The sequence below is a fragment of the Pristiophorus japonicus genome, chromosome 4 (genome assembly GCF_044704955.1).
Source record: "Pristiophorus japonicus isolate sPriJap1 chromosome 4, sPriJap1.hap1, whole genome shotgun sequence".
NCBI classification, from domain to species: Eukaryota; Metazoa; Chordata; class Chondrichthyes; family Pristiophoridae; genus Pristiophorus; species Pristiophorus japonicus.
Genome location: NC_091980.1, coordinates 268,974,968 through 268,991,145, shown reverse-complemented (window position 1 = coordinate 268,991,145; position 16,178 = coordinate 268,974,968). Strand labels below are relative to the sequence as shown.

At 45.5% G+C, this 16,178-nt stretch overlaps 1 protein-coding gene across 1 annotated transcript in view; it reads left to right on the top strand.

Annotated features, from left to right (window-relative positions):
- The window catches only part of dhrs7 (dehydrogenase/reductase (SDR family) member 7), a 42,828-nt gene extending 26,650 nt beyond the window's left edge, over positions 1-16,178 (top strand). The window contains exons 3-6 of the mRNA XM_070877546.1: positions 2,576-2,815; positions 3,574-3,696; positions 4,125-4,340; positions 16,058-16,178. Of these exons, the coding sequence (XP_070733647.1) occupies positions 2,576-2,815; positions 3,574-3,696; positions 4,125-4,340; positions 16,058-16,105 (627 nt within the window). The 3' untranslated portion in view covers positions 16,106-16,178. The remainder of the gene's footprint in view (positions 1-2,575; positions 2,816-3,573; positions 3,697-4,124; positions 4,341-16,057) is intronic.

The following is a 16,178-nucleotide window of genomic DNA, read 5'->3' as shown; positions in this document are numbered from 1 at the left end:
TGGCCTACTCCTGCACCTATTTTCTATGTTTCTATGAATGTCAAGGACAGTCGTTAGACTCTCACTTGTTGAAGATGGTTATTGCCTTCCACTTGTGTGGTGCAATATTACTTGCCACTTATCAGCCCCAGCCTGAATGTCATCCAGGTCTTGCTGCATACGGGTATAGACTGCTTCATTATCTGAGGAGTTGCGAATGGCACTGAACACTGTGCAATCATCAGCGAATCTTCCCACTTCTCACTTTATGATGGAGGAGAGATCATTGATGAAGTAGCTGAAGATGGTTGGTCCTAGGCCACTTCCTCGAGGAACTGCTGCAGCCATGTCCTAGGGCTGTGATGATTGACCTGCAACCACCACAACCATCTTCCTTTGTGCCAGGTATGACTCCAGCCAGTGGAGAGTTTTTCCCCTGATTCCCATTGACTTCAGTTTTACTAGGGCTCCTTGATGCCATACTCGGACAAGTGCTGCCTTGATGTCACGGGCAGTCACTGTTACCTCACCTCTAGAATTCAGCTCTTTTGTCCATGTTTGGACCAAGGCTGTAATGAGGTCTGGAGCCGAGTGATCCTGATGGAACCCAAACTGGGCATCGATGAGCAGGCTATTGGTAAGTGCTGCTTGATAGCACTGCTGACGACACCTTCCATCACTTTGCTGATGATTGAGAGTAAACTGATGGACGCTAATTGGCCAGATTGGATTTGTCCTCATTTTGTGGACAGGACATATCTGAGCAGTTCTCCACAATGTCGGACCGATGCCAGTGTTGTAGCTGTACTGGAACAGCTTGGTTAGAGGCGTGGCTAGTTCTGGAGCACAAGTCTTCAGCATGACTGCAGGAAGTTGTCGGGGCAGATAGTCCTTGCTGTATCCAGTGCATTCAGCCATTTTTTCATATCACTTGGAGTGAATCGAATTGGCTGAAGACTGGCTTCTGTGATGGTGAGTACCTCCGGTGGAGGCCAATATGGATCATCCACCTGGCACTTCTGGCTGTAGATGGTTGCAAAGGCTTCAGCCTTGTCATTTGCATTCAGTGCTAGGTTCCGCCATCATTGAGGATGTGGATATTCCTGGAGCCTCCTCCTCCCATTAGTTGTTTAATGGTCCACCACCATTCAAGACTAGATGTGACAGGACTGCAGAGCTTTGATTTGATCCGTTGATTGTGGGATCGCTTAGATCTGTCTATAGCATGCAACTTCCACTTTTTAGCATGCATGTAGTCCTGCATTGCAGCTTCCCCAGGTTGTCACCTCATTTTTAGGTATGCCTGGTGCTGCTCCTGGCATGCTCTTCTACACTTCTTATTGAACCAGGGTTGGTCCCCTGGCTTGATGGTAATGGTGAGGGATATGCCGTGCCATGAGGTTGCAGATTGTGGTGGAATACGGTTCTGTTGCTGCCCATTTTTGAGCTTCTAGATCTGTTCTGAATCTATCACATTTAGCACAGTGGTAGTGCTACATGACACGATGAAGGCTGTCCTTAGTGTGAAGACGGGACTTCATCTCCACAATAACTGTGTGGTCGACACTTGTACCAATGCTGACATGGACAGATGCATCTGCGACAGGTAGATTGGTGAAGATGAGGTCAAGTAGGTTTTTCCCTCATGTTGGCTCACCATCTGTCGCAGCTATGTCCTTCAGAGCTCGGTCAGTAGTGATGCTACCGAGCCACTCTTGGTGATGGACATTGAAGTCCCCCACCCAGAGTACATTCTGTGCCCTTGCTACTCTGTGCTTCTTCCAAGTGGTGTTTAACATGGAGGAGTACTGATTCATCAGCTGAGGGAGGATGGTAGGTGATAATCAGTAGGATGTTTCCTTGACCTGAAGCCATGAGACTTCATGAGGTCCAGAGTCAATGTTGAGAACTCCCAGGGCCACTCCCTCCTGACTATATACCACTGTGCCACCACCTCTGGTGGATCTGTCCTGCGCGTGGGACAGGGCACACTCAAGGATGGTGATGGAGGAGTTTGGGACATTGGCTGAAAGGTATGATTCTGAGAGTATGACTATGTCAGGCTGTTGCTTGACTAGTTTGTTGGACAGCTCTCTTAATTTTGGCACAAGTCCCCAGATGTTACTGAGGAGGATTTTGCAGGGTTGACTGGGCTGCGTGTGCCGTTGTGGCCGCAGCCGGTACTGAGGCTTTTGCAGGGTGGTTATATTCTTATTATTTTTCATAGTGTTTATGTACAACTGAGTTGCTTGCTTGGCCATTCCAGAGGGCAGTTAAGAGTCAACCACATTGCTATGTGTCTGGAATCACATATATGCCAGAGCAGGTAAGGGTGGCAGATTTCCTTTCCTAAAGAATATTAGTGAACGACAATCCGATAGTTTCATGGTCACCATTACAGACACTAGCTTTTATATTCTAGATGTATTTCATTAAATTAATTGAAATTCCACAGCTGCCTTGATGGCATTTGAACTCATGTCTCTGGATCATTAGTCCAGGCCTTTGGATTACTAGTCCAATAACCTAACCACTATGCTACCAATCCTGTTGCTTGTTTAATATTTCTCAGTGGCTTTGGTGTTTTTTTTTGCAGATTGACATTTTGGTCAATAATGCTGGGCGTTCCCAGCGCTCCCTATTCCTGGACACAAACCTTGATGTTTACAAAGCCATAATGCAACTAAACTTCTTTGGTACAGTCTCACTGACCAAGTGTGTTCTACCTCAGATGATCAAACAGGAGAAAGGACAAATAGTCACGGTCAGCAGCTTGGCAGGCCTTGTTGCTGCACCTGTTTCTACAGGTTACGCAAGTAGTAAACATGCTCTTCAGGTAGGTGGTTTAACTGCAGACAGTAATTATTTTAGCTGTCGCAAATTTAGCTAATTAACCTTTATTCTTCTATTGGTAGTTTTCTGATGTATTAATTTTTATCAGTTTCCACAATTCTCCTGCACTACATTGAGTTACATTTGTTTTTTGGAATGTAACCATTAATGTTGAATCCTACAGCTAAGAAAAATGAAGGCAGTATGATTGTGTTATACCTTTGATAAAGGATAAAGAGAACTACAAGGATCATTAAAATCGTGTTTTTAAACAAACAATTTCAACTATAAATTCCTGGATTTTTTTCATGTTGCATTGGTAAAAAGCAACTCCCTCCGATTATAACCTAAATCCACTCTGGTTTTTCCTGGTTCCAAGATGCATTAGTGATGTCATCACGCATGCCATGTGTTGTACGTTATGTGTATCATGTACATACACAATCACAAAACCAGAGAGATTTTGGAATGTGATTTTCAGCAGTTAGTGCAGATAAGATTTTCATAAATCACATTGGGATAAATTAAATCACAGACATTTAATCTTGATTTTTTTTTAAAATTTGTGGTTCATAGGAAAATTCTGATGGCTTGACTTAAAAGCTGATGGTTTTGCGTATACTGCCAAACATAACATCACGTGTAATGGATGAGTGGAATAATTAAATTTAAAACTTTTTAAAGAAATGGTTTAATAGTAAGGTTACCACTTACATCATACAAAACACAAATACTGATTCTATACTGAATTCTCTTTTGTAGGGATTTTTTAATTCTCTTCGACCAGAACTTGCTAGTCACCCAGGCATTATAATCAGCACTGTTTGTCCAGGATTGGTCCACTCAAATATTGTGAAAAATGCTTTTACCGAAGAGATAAATAAGGTAATGATATACTGATCACGAGCAGTCACTAGTGCAGGATTGTTTGAAGGATTGTTGTTTATGCTCTATAATAATTGTGATTTTTATTTATTTTGCATTAAATATAGTCAATCTTTTAAATAGAACTCTCACAATGTTTAAAATATTCACGCTAATGAATTGACTGACTAAACGCGGAGAACAATTCAACATATTAGGACTGAACCAGTCAGTAAGTTTTATCTTAATGATTCAATGGAACAGTGAATTAAAATATACATTTTTATGGATGTATAAAGGATAACTGTAATTAATTTTCTAATTGAAGGCACATTTATATCACTTAGCTTTGAGGCAGACTACTAGCTTGGCCGGTATGTTTAATTACTGTATAGAAATCCCATTGCATTGTTGCTTTGTTTTTAAGTTTGCTGTTGCTTTTTCTTTAGGCTGTCATTGAAAGTTCTGTACAATCATGCAAAATGCCAACAGTTCGTTGTGTGCGACTCATGCTAGTTGGAATGGCAAACGAATTAAAGGAGATGTGGATTTCAGAGCAGCCATTGCTACTTTATGTTTACCTGTGGCAGTATGCTCCCACCTGGGCCTGGTTGGTTGCAAACAAGATGTCTGTGAAAAGAGTCAAAAACTTGAAAAGTGGGTTGGTAGGTACAATTTTTGAAAGATTAATCTGTGTATATTAATACTTCCTTTAAAAAAAAGTTTGTGCATTATAACGAACTACAAAGTTTGTCAACTGCTTAAAAGAATACTCATGGGTGAGGCTAATAACTGGAAAAATTAAAAAAGACATGATTGCATTTAAATAATAAAAAAATATTTTGCCTATGGCTAGTCTGTCATTCAGAGCCACTATTTCTCTTCTTCCAGAGACTGGGATGACTAGCCTGTTTTGGATTGAAATGCTGCTGCATGGAAATTGGTTTTTCTCTTGGAGTAGTCCTTCAAATATGTAGTTAGCAACAACAAAATTACATTTTTCATTTAAACATATGTCATCATCATCATAGGCAGTCCCTCGGAGTTGCGGATGACTTGCTTCCACTCTAAAAGTGAGTTCTCAGGTGACTGAGGAGTCCAATGTGGGACCTAGTCTCTGTCACAGGTGGGGCAGACAGTGGTTGAAGGAAAGGGTGGTCGGGAAGCCTGGGTTGACGCACGCTCCTTCCGCTGTCTACACTTGTTCTCGGCGATGGGACTCGAGGTGCTCAGCGCCCTCCCCGATGCTCTTCCTCCACTTTGGGCGGTCGTGGGCCAGGGATTCCCAAGAGTTGGTGGGCATGCTGCACTTTATCAAGGAGGCATTCAGGGTGTCCTTGAAGCGTTTCCTCTGCCGACCAAGGGCTCACTTGCCGTGTCAAAGCTCCGCTTTAAATAACATTCGCCCCTAGGCTGTGTTAAACTGGATTTAAATTGCCATTTTAAGTTACTAACATGAGTGGAAACCCATTGCCATACAAGAATCTCCAAAACAAACTACTGACAATTCACACAGGTAGAGTTTCTATTTGCCTCATATAGCGTGCACGCACTTCTTCACAGTAGGGACACACCCCATTGAGTTAAGACCAGAAAGCTTGGGTGCAGGTTGACAAGAGCGAAGGCTTAGAAATCCCCAAGTCTATGTTGGACTTTAACCAGCTAAAACTAAGCAACTTACCAACAGAGTGCCTAGTGTACTGGGTTCTGCCTAGATCAGGTATAGGACTACCAAATCTGCCAGAGGGTTGCAGACCTAAAACATTAACATCACTTCCTTTTTCCACATATACTGACTGAATAAAACCAGAATATGCTGGAAACGCACAGCAAGTCAGAGTTGATTTGGTTGCAATCTTTCATCACTAAGTGTATCATTTTGGAGCCAACTCGAGATTGCTTACCAGGAGTAGATGGTCAGCCAATTGGCAAATGCAATTTTGCGACAACAGAGAGCATGATGAGCTCAACTCACCAAAATGTGAGTGCATTGCCACTTGACCATTGTGAGGCTCAGGAGGAATCTTACTTGTATTACCTTTTACTGATTTTCATAATCAACCTAGTGTGAAGAGTTCATGTATTTCTTAGTCAACAAGATCAAGACCATCCATTCAGCTGCTTCCTTTCTTTCCCAAGCAAAACCTCCGGTCTCCTCCCACTCTCCACTCTAGTGCTTTTTTTCTTTTTCTTGTTTGTTGCCCCCTTGACCTTATTCCCACTAAATTCCTGGGCATCCATTGTGCCTTCTTGAATCACATTCTACTTTATGATAACGGGTTCCCTTCTTTGGGTGCTGCCCCTCCCTTTTAACACCACCATCAATCCTTCTAAAAATAAAATCTCTTGACTTTGCTGTCCTTGCTAACTATCGTCCCAATTCCAACCTCTCTTCTCCAAGGTCCTTGAATGTGTTGTTATCTCCCAGAACCGTACCCATCACATCACACAACTCATGTCTAAATCCCTCCATCTGGCTTCCACCCCTCCCACAGCACCAAATAGTCATAACCAACCCCAACATTCTCTGTGACTGGTGCATTATCCCTCCTCAACTTTTAATTTCTTGATCATAACCAGAGTATCTCTAGCAGTTACTACTTTTCCCATCCCTGCAAGTTTACTATCAGTTTCTCCAAAAGGATCTATCCTTGACCCCCACTTTTTCTACATCTGCATGCTGCCCCTTAGCAACATGAGGTCAACTTCACATACCCCAAGAACATCTAGCTCTACCTCGTCACCACCACTGTTGACAACCCCACTGTCTCTTCACTGTTATACTACATCTCTAACGTCCAGTATTAGATGAGCCTTAACTCCCTCCAGCTAAACATTTGGAAGACTATCATCTTCAATCCCTGCCACAACTCCCTTCTCTGGTCACAGTATCAGGCCAGTTCCAAGAGTTGTACAGTTCCAAGAATTGTGAGGGTAGGTGGAAGATTAACTGAATATTTCTTTCAAGAATATTGGGAGAAGAACTGTGCAATGTACTATTCAATAGTTCACTACTATTCAATATCTTCCTCAATGATGTGTTAGATAACCTAAGGGATAGCCTCTTTCTGAAAGATCGCAGTATTGCTTTTCACAGATGATGCATTGTTGGCAGACTCGCCCAGGGACCTGGTGGGCACTATTCCCTATCTGAACAATGGGCTAGCTGGTGCAATATAATGGCCTCTGGTTCAAAGAGAATCTCAAAAGGTATTGACTGGAAGATACAAGGAGCACCCATCCCAATTATTGATGTATCTCAGTGTCTTTATGGTCTTGTGAATGCCAATTACGTCCTTCAGAACCGTGCTGAGAAACAGTGTAGGGCACTTTGGGCTTTTTTAGTTTTCTTTAATGACAGCAAATCCTAATGTAGGTCAATGGATTCAGCAAAATGTATAACTATGTAGTATTGTGCCAGTAAGGAGCACTTTGGGGCTGGATTTTCAGCTCGATCGAGCCTCTGTTTGCATCCCAGAGGGGCGGTAAATGGTGTTTCTGGGCATTATGCCAGGCGTCAAAGATTTTAGCGCGAGCCGGTAAATTAGGCTTACTGTTTTGTGGCGACGCAAAAACTTACCGCCTCGCCCTCCAGTTTCACTAAGATCATGACGTCGATCATCGTGCAATGCTGCGCTAGCACCCAGGTAACAAATTTGGCCCCAACACCTCATTTAACATCCGCCCCAGGAAATGTCTGAAAAACCAGGCGTTACCAGGGTGCAGCAAGCGGTATTACAGGCGTTTTTAAATACATGAATGAGGATCCTACATCGCAGCTCACATTGACTGCAACGGTTGGGCATAGAACACGGCGTGAATCTCAGACTTGCAAACGACACTTTTATCTGCCGTTACAATGTCAGTGAGAGAATTTAATGGGGGCATTACTAGTGTGCCATCATATCATGCTGGTTGCCATTGCCAGGCTAGAAGAAGGGCTGCTGGCCATGTCAGGCCACGGATGAGGAGAGGCCGAAGACATCTTGGGAAGGAGGGCTTACCTCCCCACAGGTTTACAGGCACCAACGCTCATACCTCCCGCTCTCTGAGGAACAGTGTGTAAGAAGGCTGCGTTTCTGAAAGGAAGTGCTGACAGAGATATATATTCTACAGACATACCAATGCCTTTTCGGCTCTGGAGGCAGCCTTCAAAATCCCCCTCAACAGGTCTCCAAGTTCTTTGAGGTGTGCTGCATGCTGCACAACTTGACACACAGCAGGGACCAGGCATTGCCAATGGGCATTTAAGGCCCACCTCAGGAGGAGGAAGATGACGAAGACGAACAAACCTGGAGAGGCACCGATTACACAGCCACCACAAGCAGTGGGGAGGAAGTGCAGAGATGCTGTCGGAGTAAGAGCTGCACATCGCCAGCTCAATGATGAGGCGTGCATGAATGGAGGAAGCCGAGGGGTGCATCTAATACTGGCCACGCTATGTGCCGCCATAAAGGCACATCTATGCTGAGCTTTGCAATGATACACAAGAACAACGTCAAAGGCTCAAAGTAATAATTTAATGAACGAAAGTATCAAACATGACCCCTCAAACAAACGCAACAAATCAATTAACAAACAATTTCAAATGATGCTATAAAACAGCAAAAGCAAACGAAACTTCAAGCCATCAAAATAAAACTATACAATAAACAGCGTCCTGCTGCAAGTTAAAGTAAATTATAACAAAATTACTATCTACAGGAGCACTCATTACATGTGAATGCATTTGCACCTGGTTCTGCAACCCCTTATTAAGACTTACCCCCTCCCATGCCTGCTGCTCTTCCTCAATGAGGCTTCAGTGCCTAGAGCAAGGCTGCTGTGTTAAGGGGGCAGAGAGTGCAGATGGCATATGATGATGCCCTGGACCAGATCTGGGCCTGGAAGGCCTGGCTACAGACTGCTATGCCTCAGCATCGGCGGAAGCAGTCTCTGGTGGCTCGGGTGTGGACCACGTAGGGTGTATGGTTGGGAGAGTCAGTAATGGAAGCCGGAATGCTGAGGAAGGACAGAACCTTCCATTTCCTGGGAGCCACTGATACTCTTGACGGGGCTGGGCCTCAACATCCAGAGCACAATGCGGCTCCACAACTTGCTGGTCTGCTTTGGCACCGTCACTTTCCCGTTCGACAGTGGCGAAGACAGAGAGGATGGCACCAGTCATCGACCGCATGACATCACCAAGCTGCAACGTAGCTTGTGCCTGCAATTCGATCGATGCTGCGACGTGATCAATGGCAAGCGCCACACACCTGCCTCTGAGTGGGCAATGATGGCCTCGCTAGAGTCTCGAGTTGCACGGACAATGGGTGACGCTGCCTCCGCAACAGTCACACCAAGTTTGGCGATGCTCTCTGTGATCCTACCAATGCACCCTTGAGCTCACGGTGTATCTCTGTTTTTCCTAGACATTTCCACCAAGTCCAGTTCCATGTCTGCGTGTTCTTCAGCACACCTACTTTGCTGACGCCCTCTGGAGAGCTGGCCTCCAAGATTCCCCTCTCGCAGAACGTTGCTGTAGGCGACTGGGGCCAGGAGCCTCCAACAATTCAAACCCAGGGAAATCGGGCTCGTCCCCAGATGTGTTTTGTCCAGACGGGGCAACTGGTGGGCTCTGCGGCTCGGGCAAAACCGTCTCCTCGCACGTCTCATCATCTCCCCCCTTGGCCAAATGTAGATGGCTCCCTGGACGCCTGTCGCATTGTGGCTGGTCGCCTGCAAGCAGAAAACAACAGATGTTTGGTGAGCAGCAGGGGAGGGGGCAGGGTGATATCAGGAAGGTGGCATGGACATGTACATGTAAAGGGCCTAGGCCACTTCATATTAGGTCTCAATGAAGTCATTTACTTACCCGAAGGGGGTTCAGCATCGCCCCCCTGCAACTGTCTGAGCTGGGGCTCCCATGAGCATCGACACCCGTTCCTCCACATCCGTTAAATCGAGGAGCTGAGGTGGACCCCTGCCTGTACGGCGCTGCTCACGCCTGTTGTGTGAGCTTCGCCTGCAATGAGAAAAATAGGAAGGGTTCAGAACGGGTACACCTCCTATTGTGCCACATATGCCTTCCATAGTTCAATAGCTGCCACTGTGTGGATGTGCAAATGTCTTCACATCAATCTGTGTGAATGTTGCATGAGCTTTGAGCGATTGGGCAGAGGTGAGAGGGAGGTAGCATAGGGGCTCAAGGTGATCTTTATGAAACCTATATCAGTAGTGGCAGTGTATTGCGAGGAAGGTTCTCAATGAGTAGGGAACAAGAGAGTATGTACATAATTAAGAGGCAATGGCTGGAGAAGTAAGCCTTCAACTTTCTGATGCATTATGCACCCCACACCTTAGCCTGCAAGACATTAAGGGGCAGCTCCTTCAAAGACTTCCCATAGTGTCGGACATTCATGTTGGAAGGATAACAGGCATACATAATTGTGAAGGGTACTCACCCTGAAGACCCTTGTAGGATCATTGAACCTTTTGCAGCATTGGGTGCCAGTTTTGGCCACCGTGCCTGCCGCAGACACCTCCTGTGCAATTTCATGCCATATCCACATAAAAATGCTTGGCAGGAGCCTCCCTCCCCTACCAGATGCAGTGATGTCCACTTCCTCTCCGCTGCGTGGACTAAGGCCTCAGCAGCCTCCATTGAAAAATACCTGGCGCACTACCTGCCCTCTTACTGCGCCATCTCTGCAGAAGTCCTGGATGTTATTATTTAAATGGAGAAAGATTGCAAAGTGCCGCAGTACAGCGGGACCTGGGGGTACTTGTGCATGAAACACAAAAGGATAGTGTTAAACATGTAAACCTGTAAATACCACGTGTAGCCACCAGAGGGCTCAGCCCCTGGAGTCCCAACAGATCCCACAATCCCTTGGGAGCACCAGTACTTAAAGAGGCCTCACAGGCTGGAGAGGCACTCTGGAGACCTGCAATAAAAGACTAAGGTCACACTTTACTTTGAGCTCACAGTATTCAGTCAGACTCTTTATTTATATATAACAACTGGTGACGAGATACAGATGATGAACCCAACGATGCAAAGAACAGTGAGCATCCTGGAGAAATTTTTGGAGGGAGATGATTGGGAAACCTTCGTGGAGCGACTGGACCAATACTTCGTGGCCAATGAGCTGGAAGGAAAAGCGAACGCTGCCAAACAAAGGGCGATTCTCCTCACTGTTTGCACGGCACCAACATATGGCCTCGTGAAAAATCTGCTTGCTCCAGCGAAACCCACAGAGAAACGTATGATGATTTGTGTACACTTGAACCCGAAGGAAAGCGTTCGGATGGCGAGGTACCGGATCTACACCTATAAAAGGTCTGAAGGCCAGGAAGTGGCGAGCTATGTTGCCGAGCCAAGACGCCTTGCAGGACATTGTGAATTTGAAGGACATTTGGAGCACATGCTCAGGGACTTCTTTGTGCTTGGCATTGGTCATGAAGTGATACTTTGCAAACTTTTGACTGTAGAGACACCAACCTTGAGTAAAGCCATAGCGATAGCCCAGGCGTTCATTGCCACCAGTGACAATACCAAGCAAATCTCTCAGCACACGAGTGCTGCTACAAGTACTGTGAACAAAGTGATGTTGTTTTCAAATCTCAACGCACAGGGCAGACCCCACATGCCTGCAGCTGCACATCCGCAGATGTCTGAGTCCACCATCAAGGGTGATAAATGCAAGGCCATTAATACCTTGTTGGCGCTGCGGGGGTGATTATCGATTCCATTCATGCCGCCTCAAAGGGTACGTTTGCAAGGGCTGTGGAACAATGGGACACCTCCAACGTATGTGCAAGCGAGCTGCAAACCCTGCTAATCCTGAAAACCACCATGTTACAGAGGAGGACAGATCACAACGAACCAGAGCCTCAGACCGAGGAGGCAGAGGTATATGGGGTGCACACATTTACCACAAAGTGTCCCCCGATAATGCTGAAGGTTGAATTAAATGGACTCCTGGTGTCCATGGAGCTGGACACGGGCGTGAGCTAGTCCATTATGAGCAAAAAGACTTTTGATAAATTATGGTGCAGCAAGGCCTCAAGGCCAGTCCTGACTCCCATTCGTACCAAACTGTGAACGTACACAAAGGAACTGATTTCCATAATCGGCAGTGCTACCGTAAAGGTCTCCTACGAGGGAGCGGTGCACAAGCTACCACTCTGGGTGGTACGGGACGATGGTCCCATGCTGCTTGGCAGGAGCTGGCTGGGAAAGATACGCTGGATCTGGGGCGACATCCGAGCGCTCTCGTCCGTTGACGACACTTCGTGTGCCCAGGTCTTAAACAAGTTCCCCTCGCTGTTCGAACCAGGCATCGGGAAGTTCCAAGGAGCAAAAGTGCAAATCCACATAATTCCGGAGGCGCGACCCATCCATCACAAGGCGAGAGCAGTACTATACATGATGAGAGAGAGGGTGAAGATCGAGCTGGACCAGCTGCAATGAGAGGGCATCATTTCACCGATCGAATTCAACGAGTGGGTCAGTCCTGTTGTTCCAGTCCTCAAGGGAGATGGCACCATCAGAATCTGTGGTGATTACAAAGTAACTAGCAATCGTTTCTCCCTGCAGGATCAATATCCACTACCAAAGGCAGACGACCTTTTTGCGACGCTGGCGGGAGAAAAGACGTTCACGAAGCTGGACTTGACCTCGGCCTACATGACGTAGGAGCTGGAGGAATCATCGAAGGGCCTCACCTGCATCAACACGCACAAAGGTCTCTTTATTTACAACAGATGCCCGTTTGGGATTCGATCAGCCGCTGCAATATTCCAGAGAAACATGGAAAGCTTACTGAAGTCGGTCCCGAGCACGGTGGTCTTCCAGGATGTCATCTTGGTTACAGGTCGGGACACAGTCAAGCATCTGCAGAACCTGGAGGAGGTTCTTAGTCGACTCAATCGCATGGGGCTCAGGTTAAAATGCTCAAAGTGCGTTTTCCTGGCGCCTGAAGTGGAGGTCCAGGGAAGAATCGTGGCGGACGGCATCAGGCCCACCGATTCGAAGACAGAGGTGATTGAGAACGCACCGAGGCCACAGAACGTGACGGAGCTGCTGTCGTTTCTGACTCCGGAACTACTTTGGTAACTTCTTACCGGGTCTCAGCACACTGCTAGAATCACTGCACGTCTTACCCATTCGTCTCCTTTACGCAGTATCAGGTAAAAGCCAAGCAAATACCTTTGTAAAAACTAGAAAATTGTTATGCTCAAACAAATTGCTTGTGTTGTATGATCCATGTAAGCGTTTGGTACAAGCATGTGATGCGTCGTCATACAGGGTCAGGTGTGTTTTGCAACCAGTTGCCTATGCATCCAGAAGTCTGTCTAAGGCTGAGAGAGCCTACAGCATGATTGAAAAAGAAGTGTTAGCATGTGTTTATGGGGTAAAGAAAATGCATCAATATCTGTCTGGGCTCAAATTTGAATTGGAAACTGTCCATAGAAAATAGGTACAGGAGTAGGGCATTCGGTCCTTCGAGCCTGCACCACCATTCAATAAGATCATGGCTGATCATTCACCTCAGTACCCCTTTCCTGTTTTCTCTCCATACCCCTTGATCCCTTTAGTCGTAAGGGCCATATCTAACTCCACCTTGAATATATCCAACGAACTGGCATCAACAACTCTCTGCGGTAGAGAATTCTACAGGTTAACAACTCTCTGAGTGAAGAAGTTTCTCCTCATCTTGGTCCTAAATGGCTTAACCCTTTATCCTTAGACCGTGTCCCCTGGTTCTGGACTTCCTCAACATTGGGAACATTCTTCCTGCATCTAACCTGTCCAGTCCCGTCAGAATTGTATATGTTTCTAAGAGATCCCCTCTCATCCTCCTAAACTCCAATGAATACAGGCCCAGTTGATCCAGTCTCTCCTCATATGTCATTCCTGCCATCCCAGAAATCAGTCTGGTGAACCAATCCGTGGTCCAGGGTCCATGTCGATTATGCAGGCCCGTTTTTGGGTAAACTGTTCCTAGTGGTTGTAGATGAGTACTCCAAATGGATTGAATGTGAGATAATGTCGGCAAGCACGTCCACTGCCAGCACTGAAAGCCTGCGGGCCATGTTTGTCATGCACGGCCTGCCTGATGTTCTTGTGAGTGACAACGGGCCATGCTTCACCAGTGCCGAGTTCAAAGAGTTCATGACCCGTAATGGGTTTAAACATGTTAAATCTGCCCCGTTCAAACCAGCATCCAATGGCAGAGAGAGCAGTGCAAACTATCAAGCAGAGCTTGAAGAGGGTAACTGAAGGCTCACTGCACACTCACCTATCCCGATAAAAGCAGGGAAGTCTTGCTACAGCTATATAAGGTATTGGTGAGGCCACACCTAGAATACTGCGTGCAGTTTTGGTTTCCATATTTACGAAAGGATATACTTGCTTTGGAGGTAGTTCAGAGAAGGTTCACTAGATTGATTCTGGGGATGAGGGGGTTGACTTATGAGGAAAGGTTGAATAGGTTGGGCCTCTACTCATTGGAATTCAGAAGAATGAGGTGTGATCTTATGGAAACGTATAAGAAATAAGATTATGAGGGGGCTTGACAAGGTGGATGTAGAGAGGATGTTTCCACTGTTGGAGGAGACTAGAACCAGAGGGCACAATCTTAGAATAAGGGGCCATCCATTTAAAAGAGGAGAAATTTCTTCTCTGAGTGTTGTAAATATGTGGAATTCACTGCCTCAGAGAGCTGTGGAAGCTGGGACATAGAATAAATTGAAGACAGAAATAGACAGTTTCTTAAACGATAAGGGAATAAAGGGTTATGGGGTGCGGTCAGGGAGGTGGAGCTGAGTCCATGATCAGATCAACCTCACATTTATCCACATTATACTGCATCTGCCATGCATTTTCACCCTCACCTAACCTATCCAAGTCACCCTGCAGCCTCTTAGCATCCTCCTCACAGCTCACACTGCCACCCAGCTTAGTGTCATCTGCAAATTTGGAGATATTACATTCAATTCCTTCATCTAAATCATTAATATATATTGTAAATAGCTGGGGTCCCAGCACTGAACCTTGTGGTACCCCACTAGTCACTGCCTGCCATTCTGAAAAGGACCCGTTTATTCCCACTCTTTGCTTTCTGTCTGCCAACCAGTTCTCTAGCCACGTCCTGTTTCTAATGTTCTTACAAGTCGGCTGGGTTATCTGCGCAGGAAGTCGCCACACCCTGAAATACCTCCGCGTCTGGGGAAATTAAAACGCGTCTGTGCATGCGCAAAATGGCCGCCTTTTTTAACACTGCGATTTTCAGCTCAGGCGCACAATGTTCGTTGTGTAACGTCTGATTTAATGCTCTCGTTCATGGATCCTCATTTTTTGGTGAAATTTCCAGTCGAGGGTGCAAACTTTTTCAGGCGGTATTGGGATCGCCTCGCCGCCATTACCGCTCTGAAATCGGGAAAGCTGAAAATCCAGCCCTTGGTTCTTCTGCCAATCATCTTAAATCTGTGTCCTCTGGTTCGCAACCTTTGCGCCAATGGGAACAGTTTCTCTCTATCTACTGTCTCGCCGCCTCATGATTTTCCTCTATCAAATCTCCTCTCAACCTTCTCTGTTCTACGGAGAAGAACCTCAGCTTCTTCAGTCTATCCACGTAACTGAAGTCCCTCTTCCCTGGAACCATTCTTGTAAATCTTTTCCGCTCCCTCTCTAAGGCCTTAACATCCTTCCTAAAGTGCAGTGCACAAAATTGGACACAATACTCCAGTTGAGGCTGAACTAGTGTTTTATAAAGGTTCATCATAACTTCCTTGCTTTTGTACCCTTCAGTTTATATTGCCTCTCCTTGTTCTTCCTACCAAAAATGTATCACTTTCCACTTTTCTGCATTAAATTTCATCTGCCACATTTCTGCCCATTCCACCAGCGCATGTCCTCTTGAAGTCCATCACTATCCTCCTCACTGTTCACTATATTTCCAAGTGTTGTATCATCTACACATTTTTAAATTGTGCTCTGTACGTCCAAGTCATTAATATATCAAGAGAAGCAGTCTCCAGAGAAATAATCATTCTCTAATTTACCTAATGATGTACCCAAGAGCAAGTACCGTATAACTGATCTAAGGAGGTGTCTATTTATGCCAAATAGACCCATGGCTCTAAAGGAATTTCACTCCACTTTAGCAACTTAATAGATCATATGTTACATGATTATAATGTTCATAAAATAGTGCATCCTCCATAATAATCCAAGCACCTCAAAGTAGATCCTTTCATGTATACAGATAGCTAGCTCCATGTCAAACTTCCATACAGCTGGGATTTAAATATATCATAATTGTACACAGGAGCATTTTTGTTCATTTCCCAGCCTTCTGCTCCATTTGGTAATTCAATTTTTTTTGTATTTCAGGATGCTGATGCCTCTTATTTTGGAAAAATTAAGGTTAAAGCGGCTTGAAGCTGTGACCATTATGCTCTGTTGCAAAAGAAAATGAAGTTTGCCCAATGAAAATACACCATTGTTTACTATC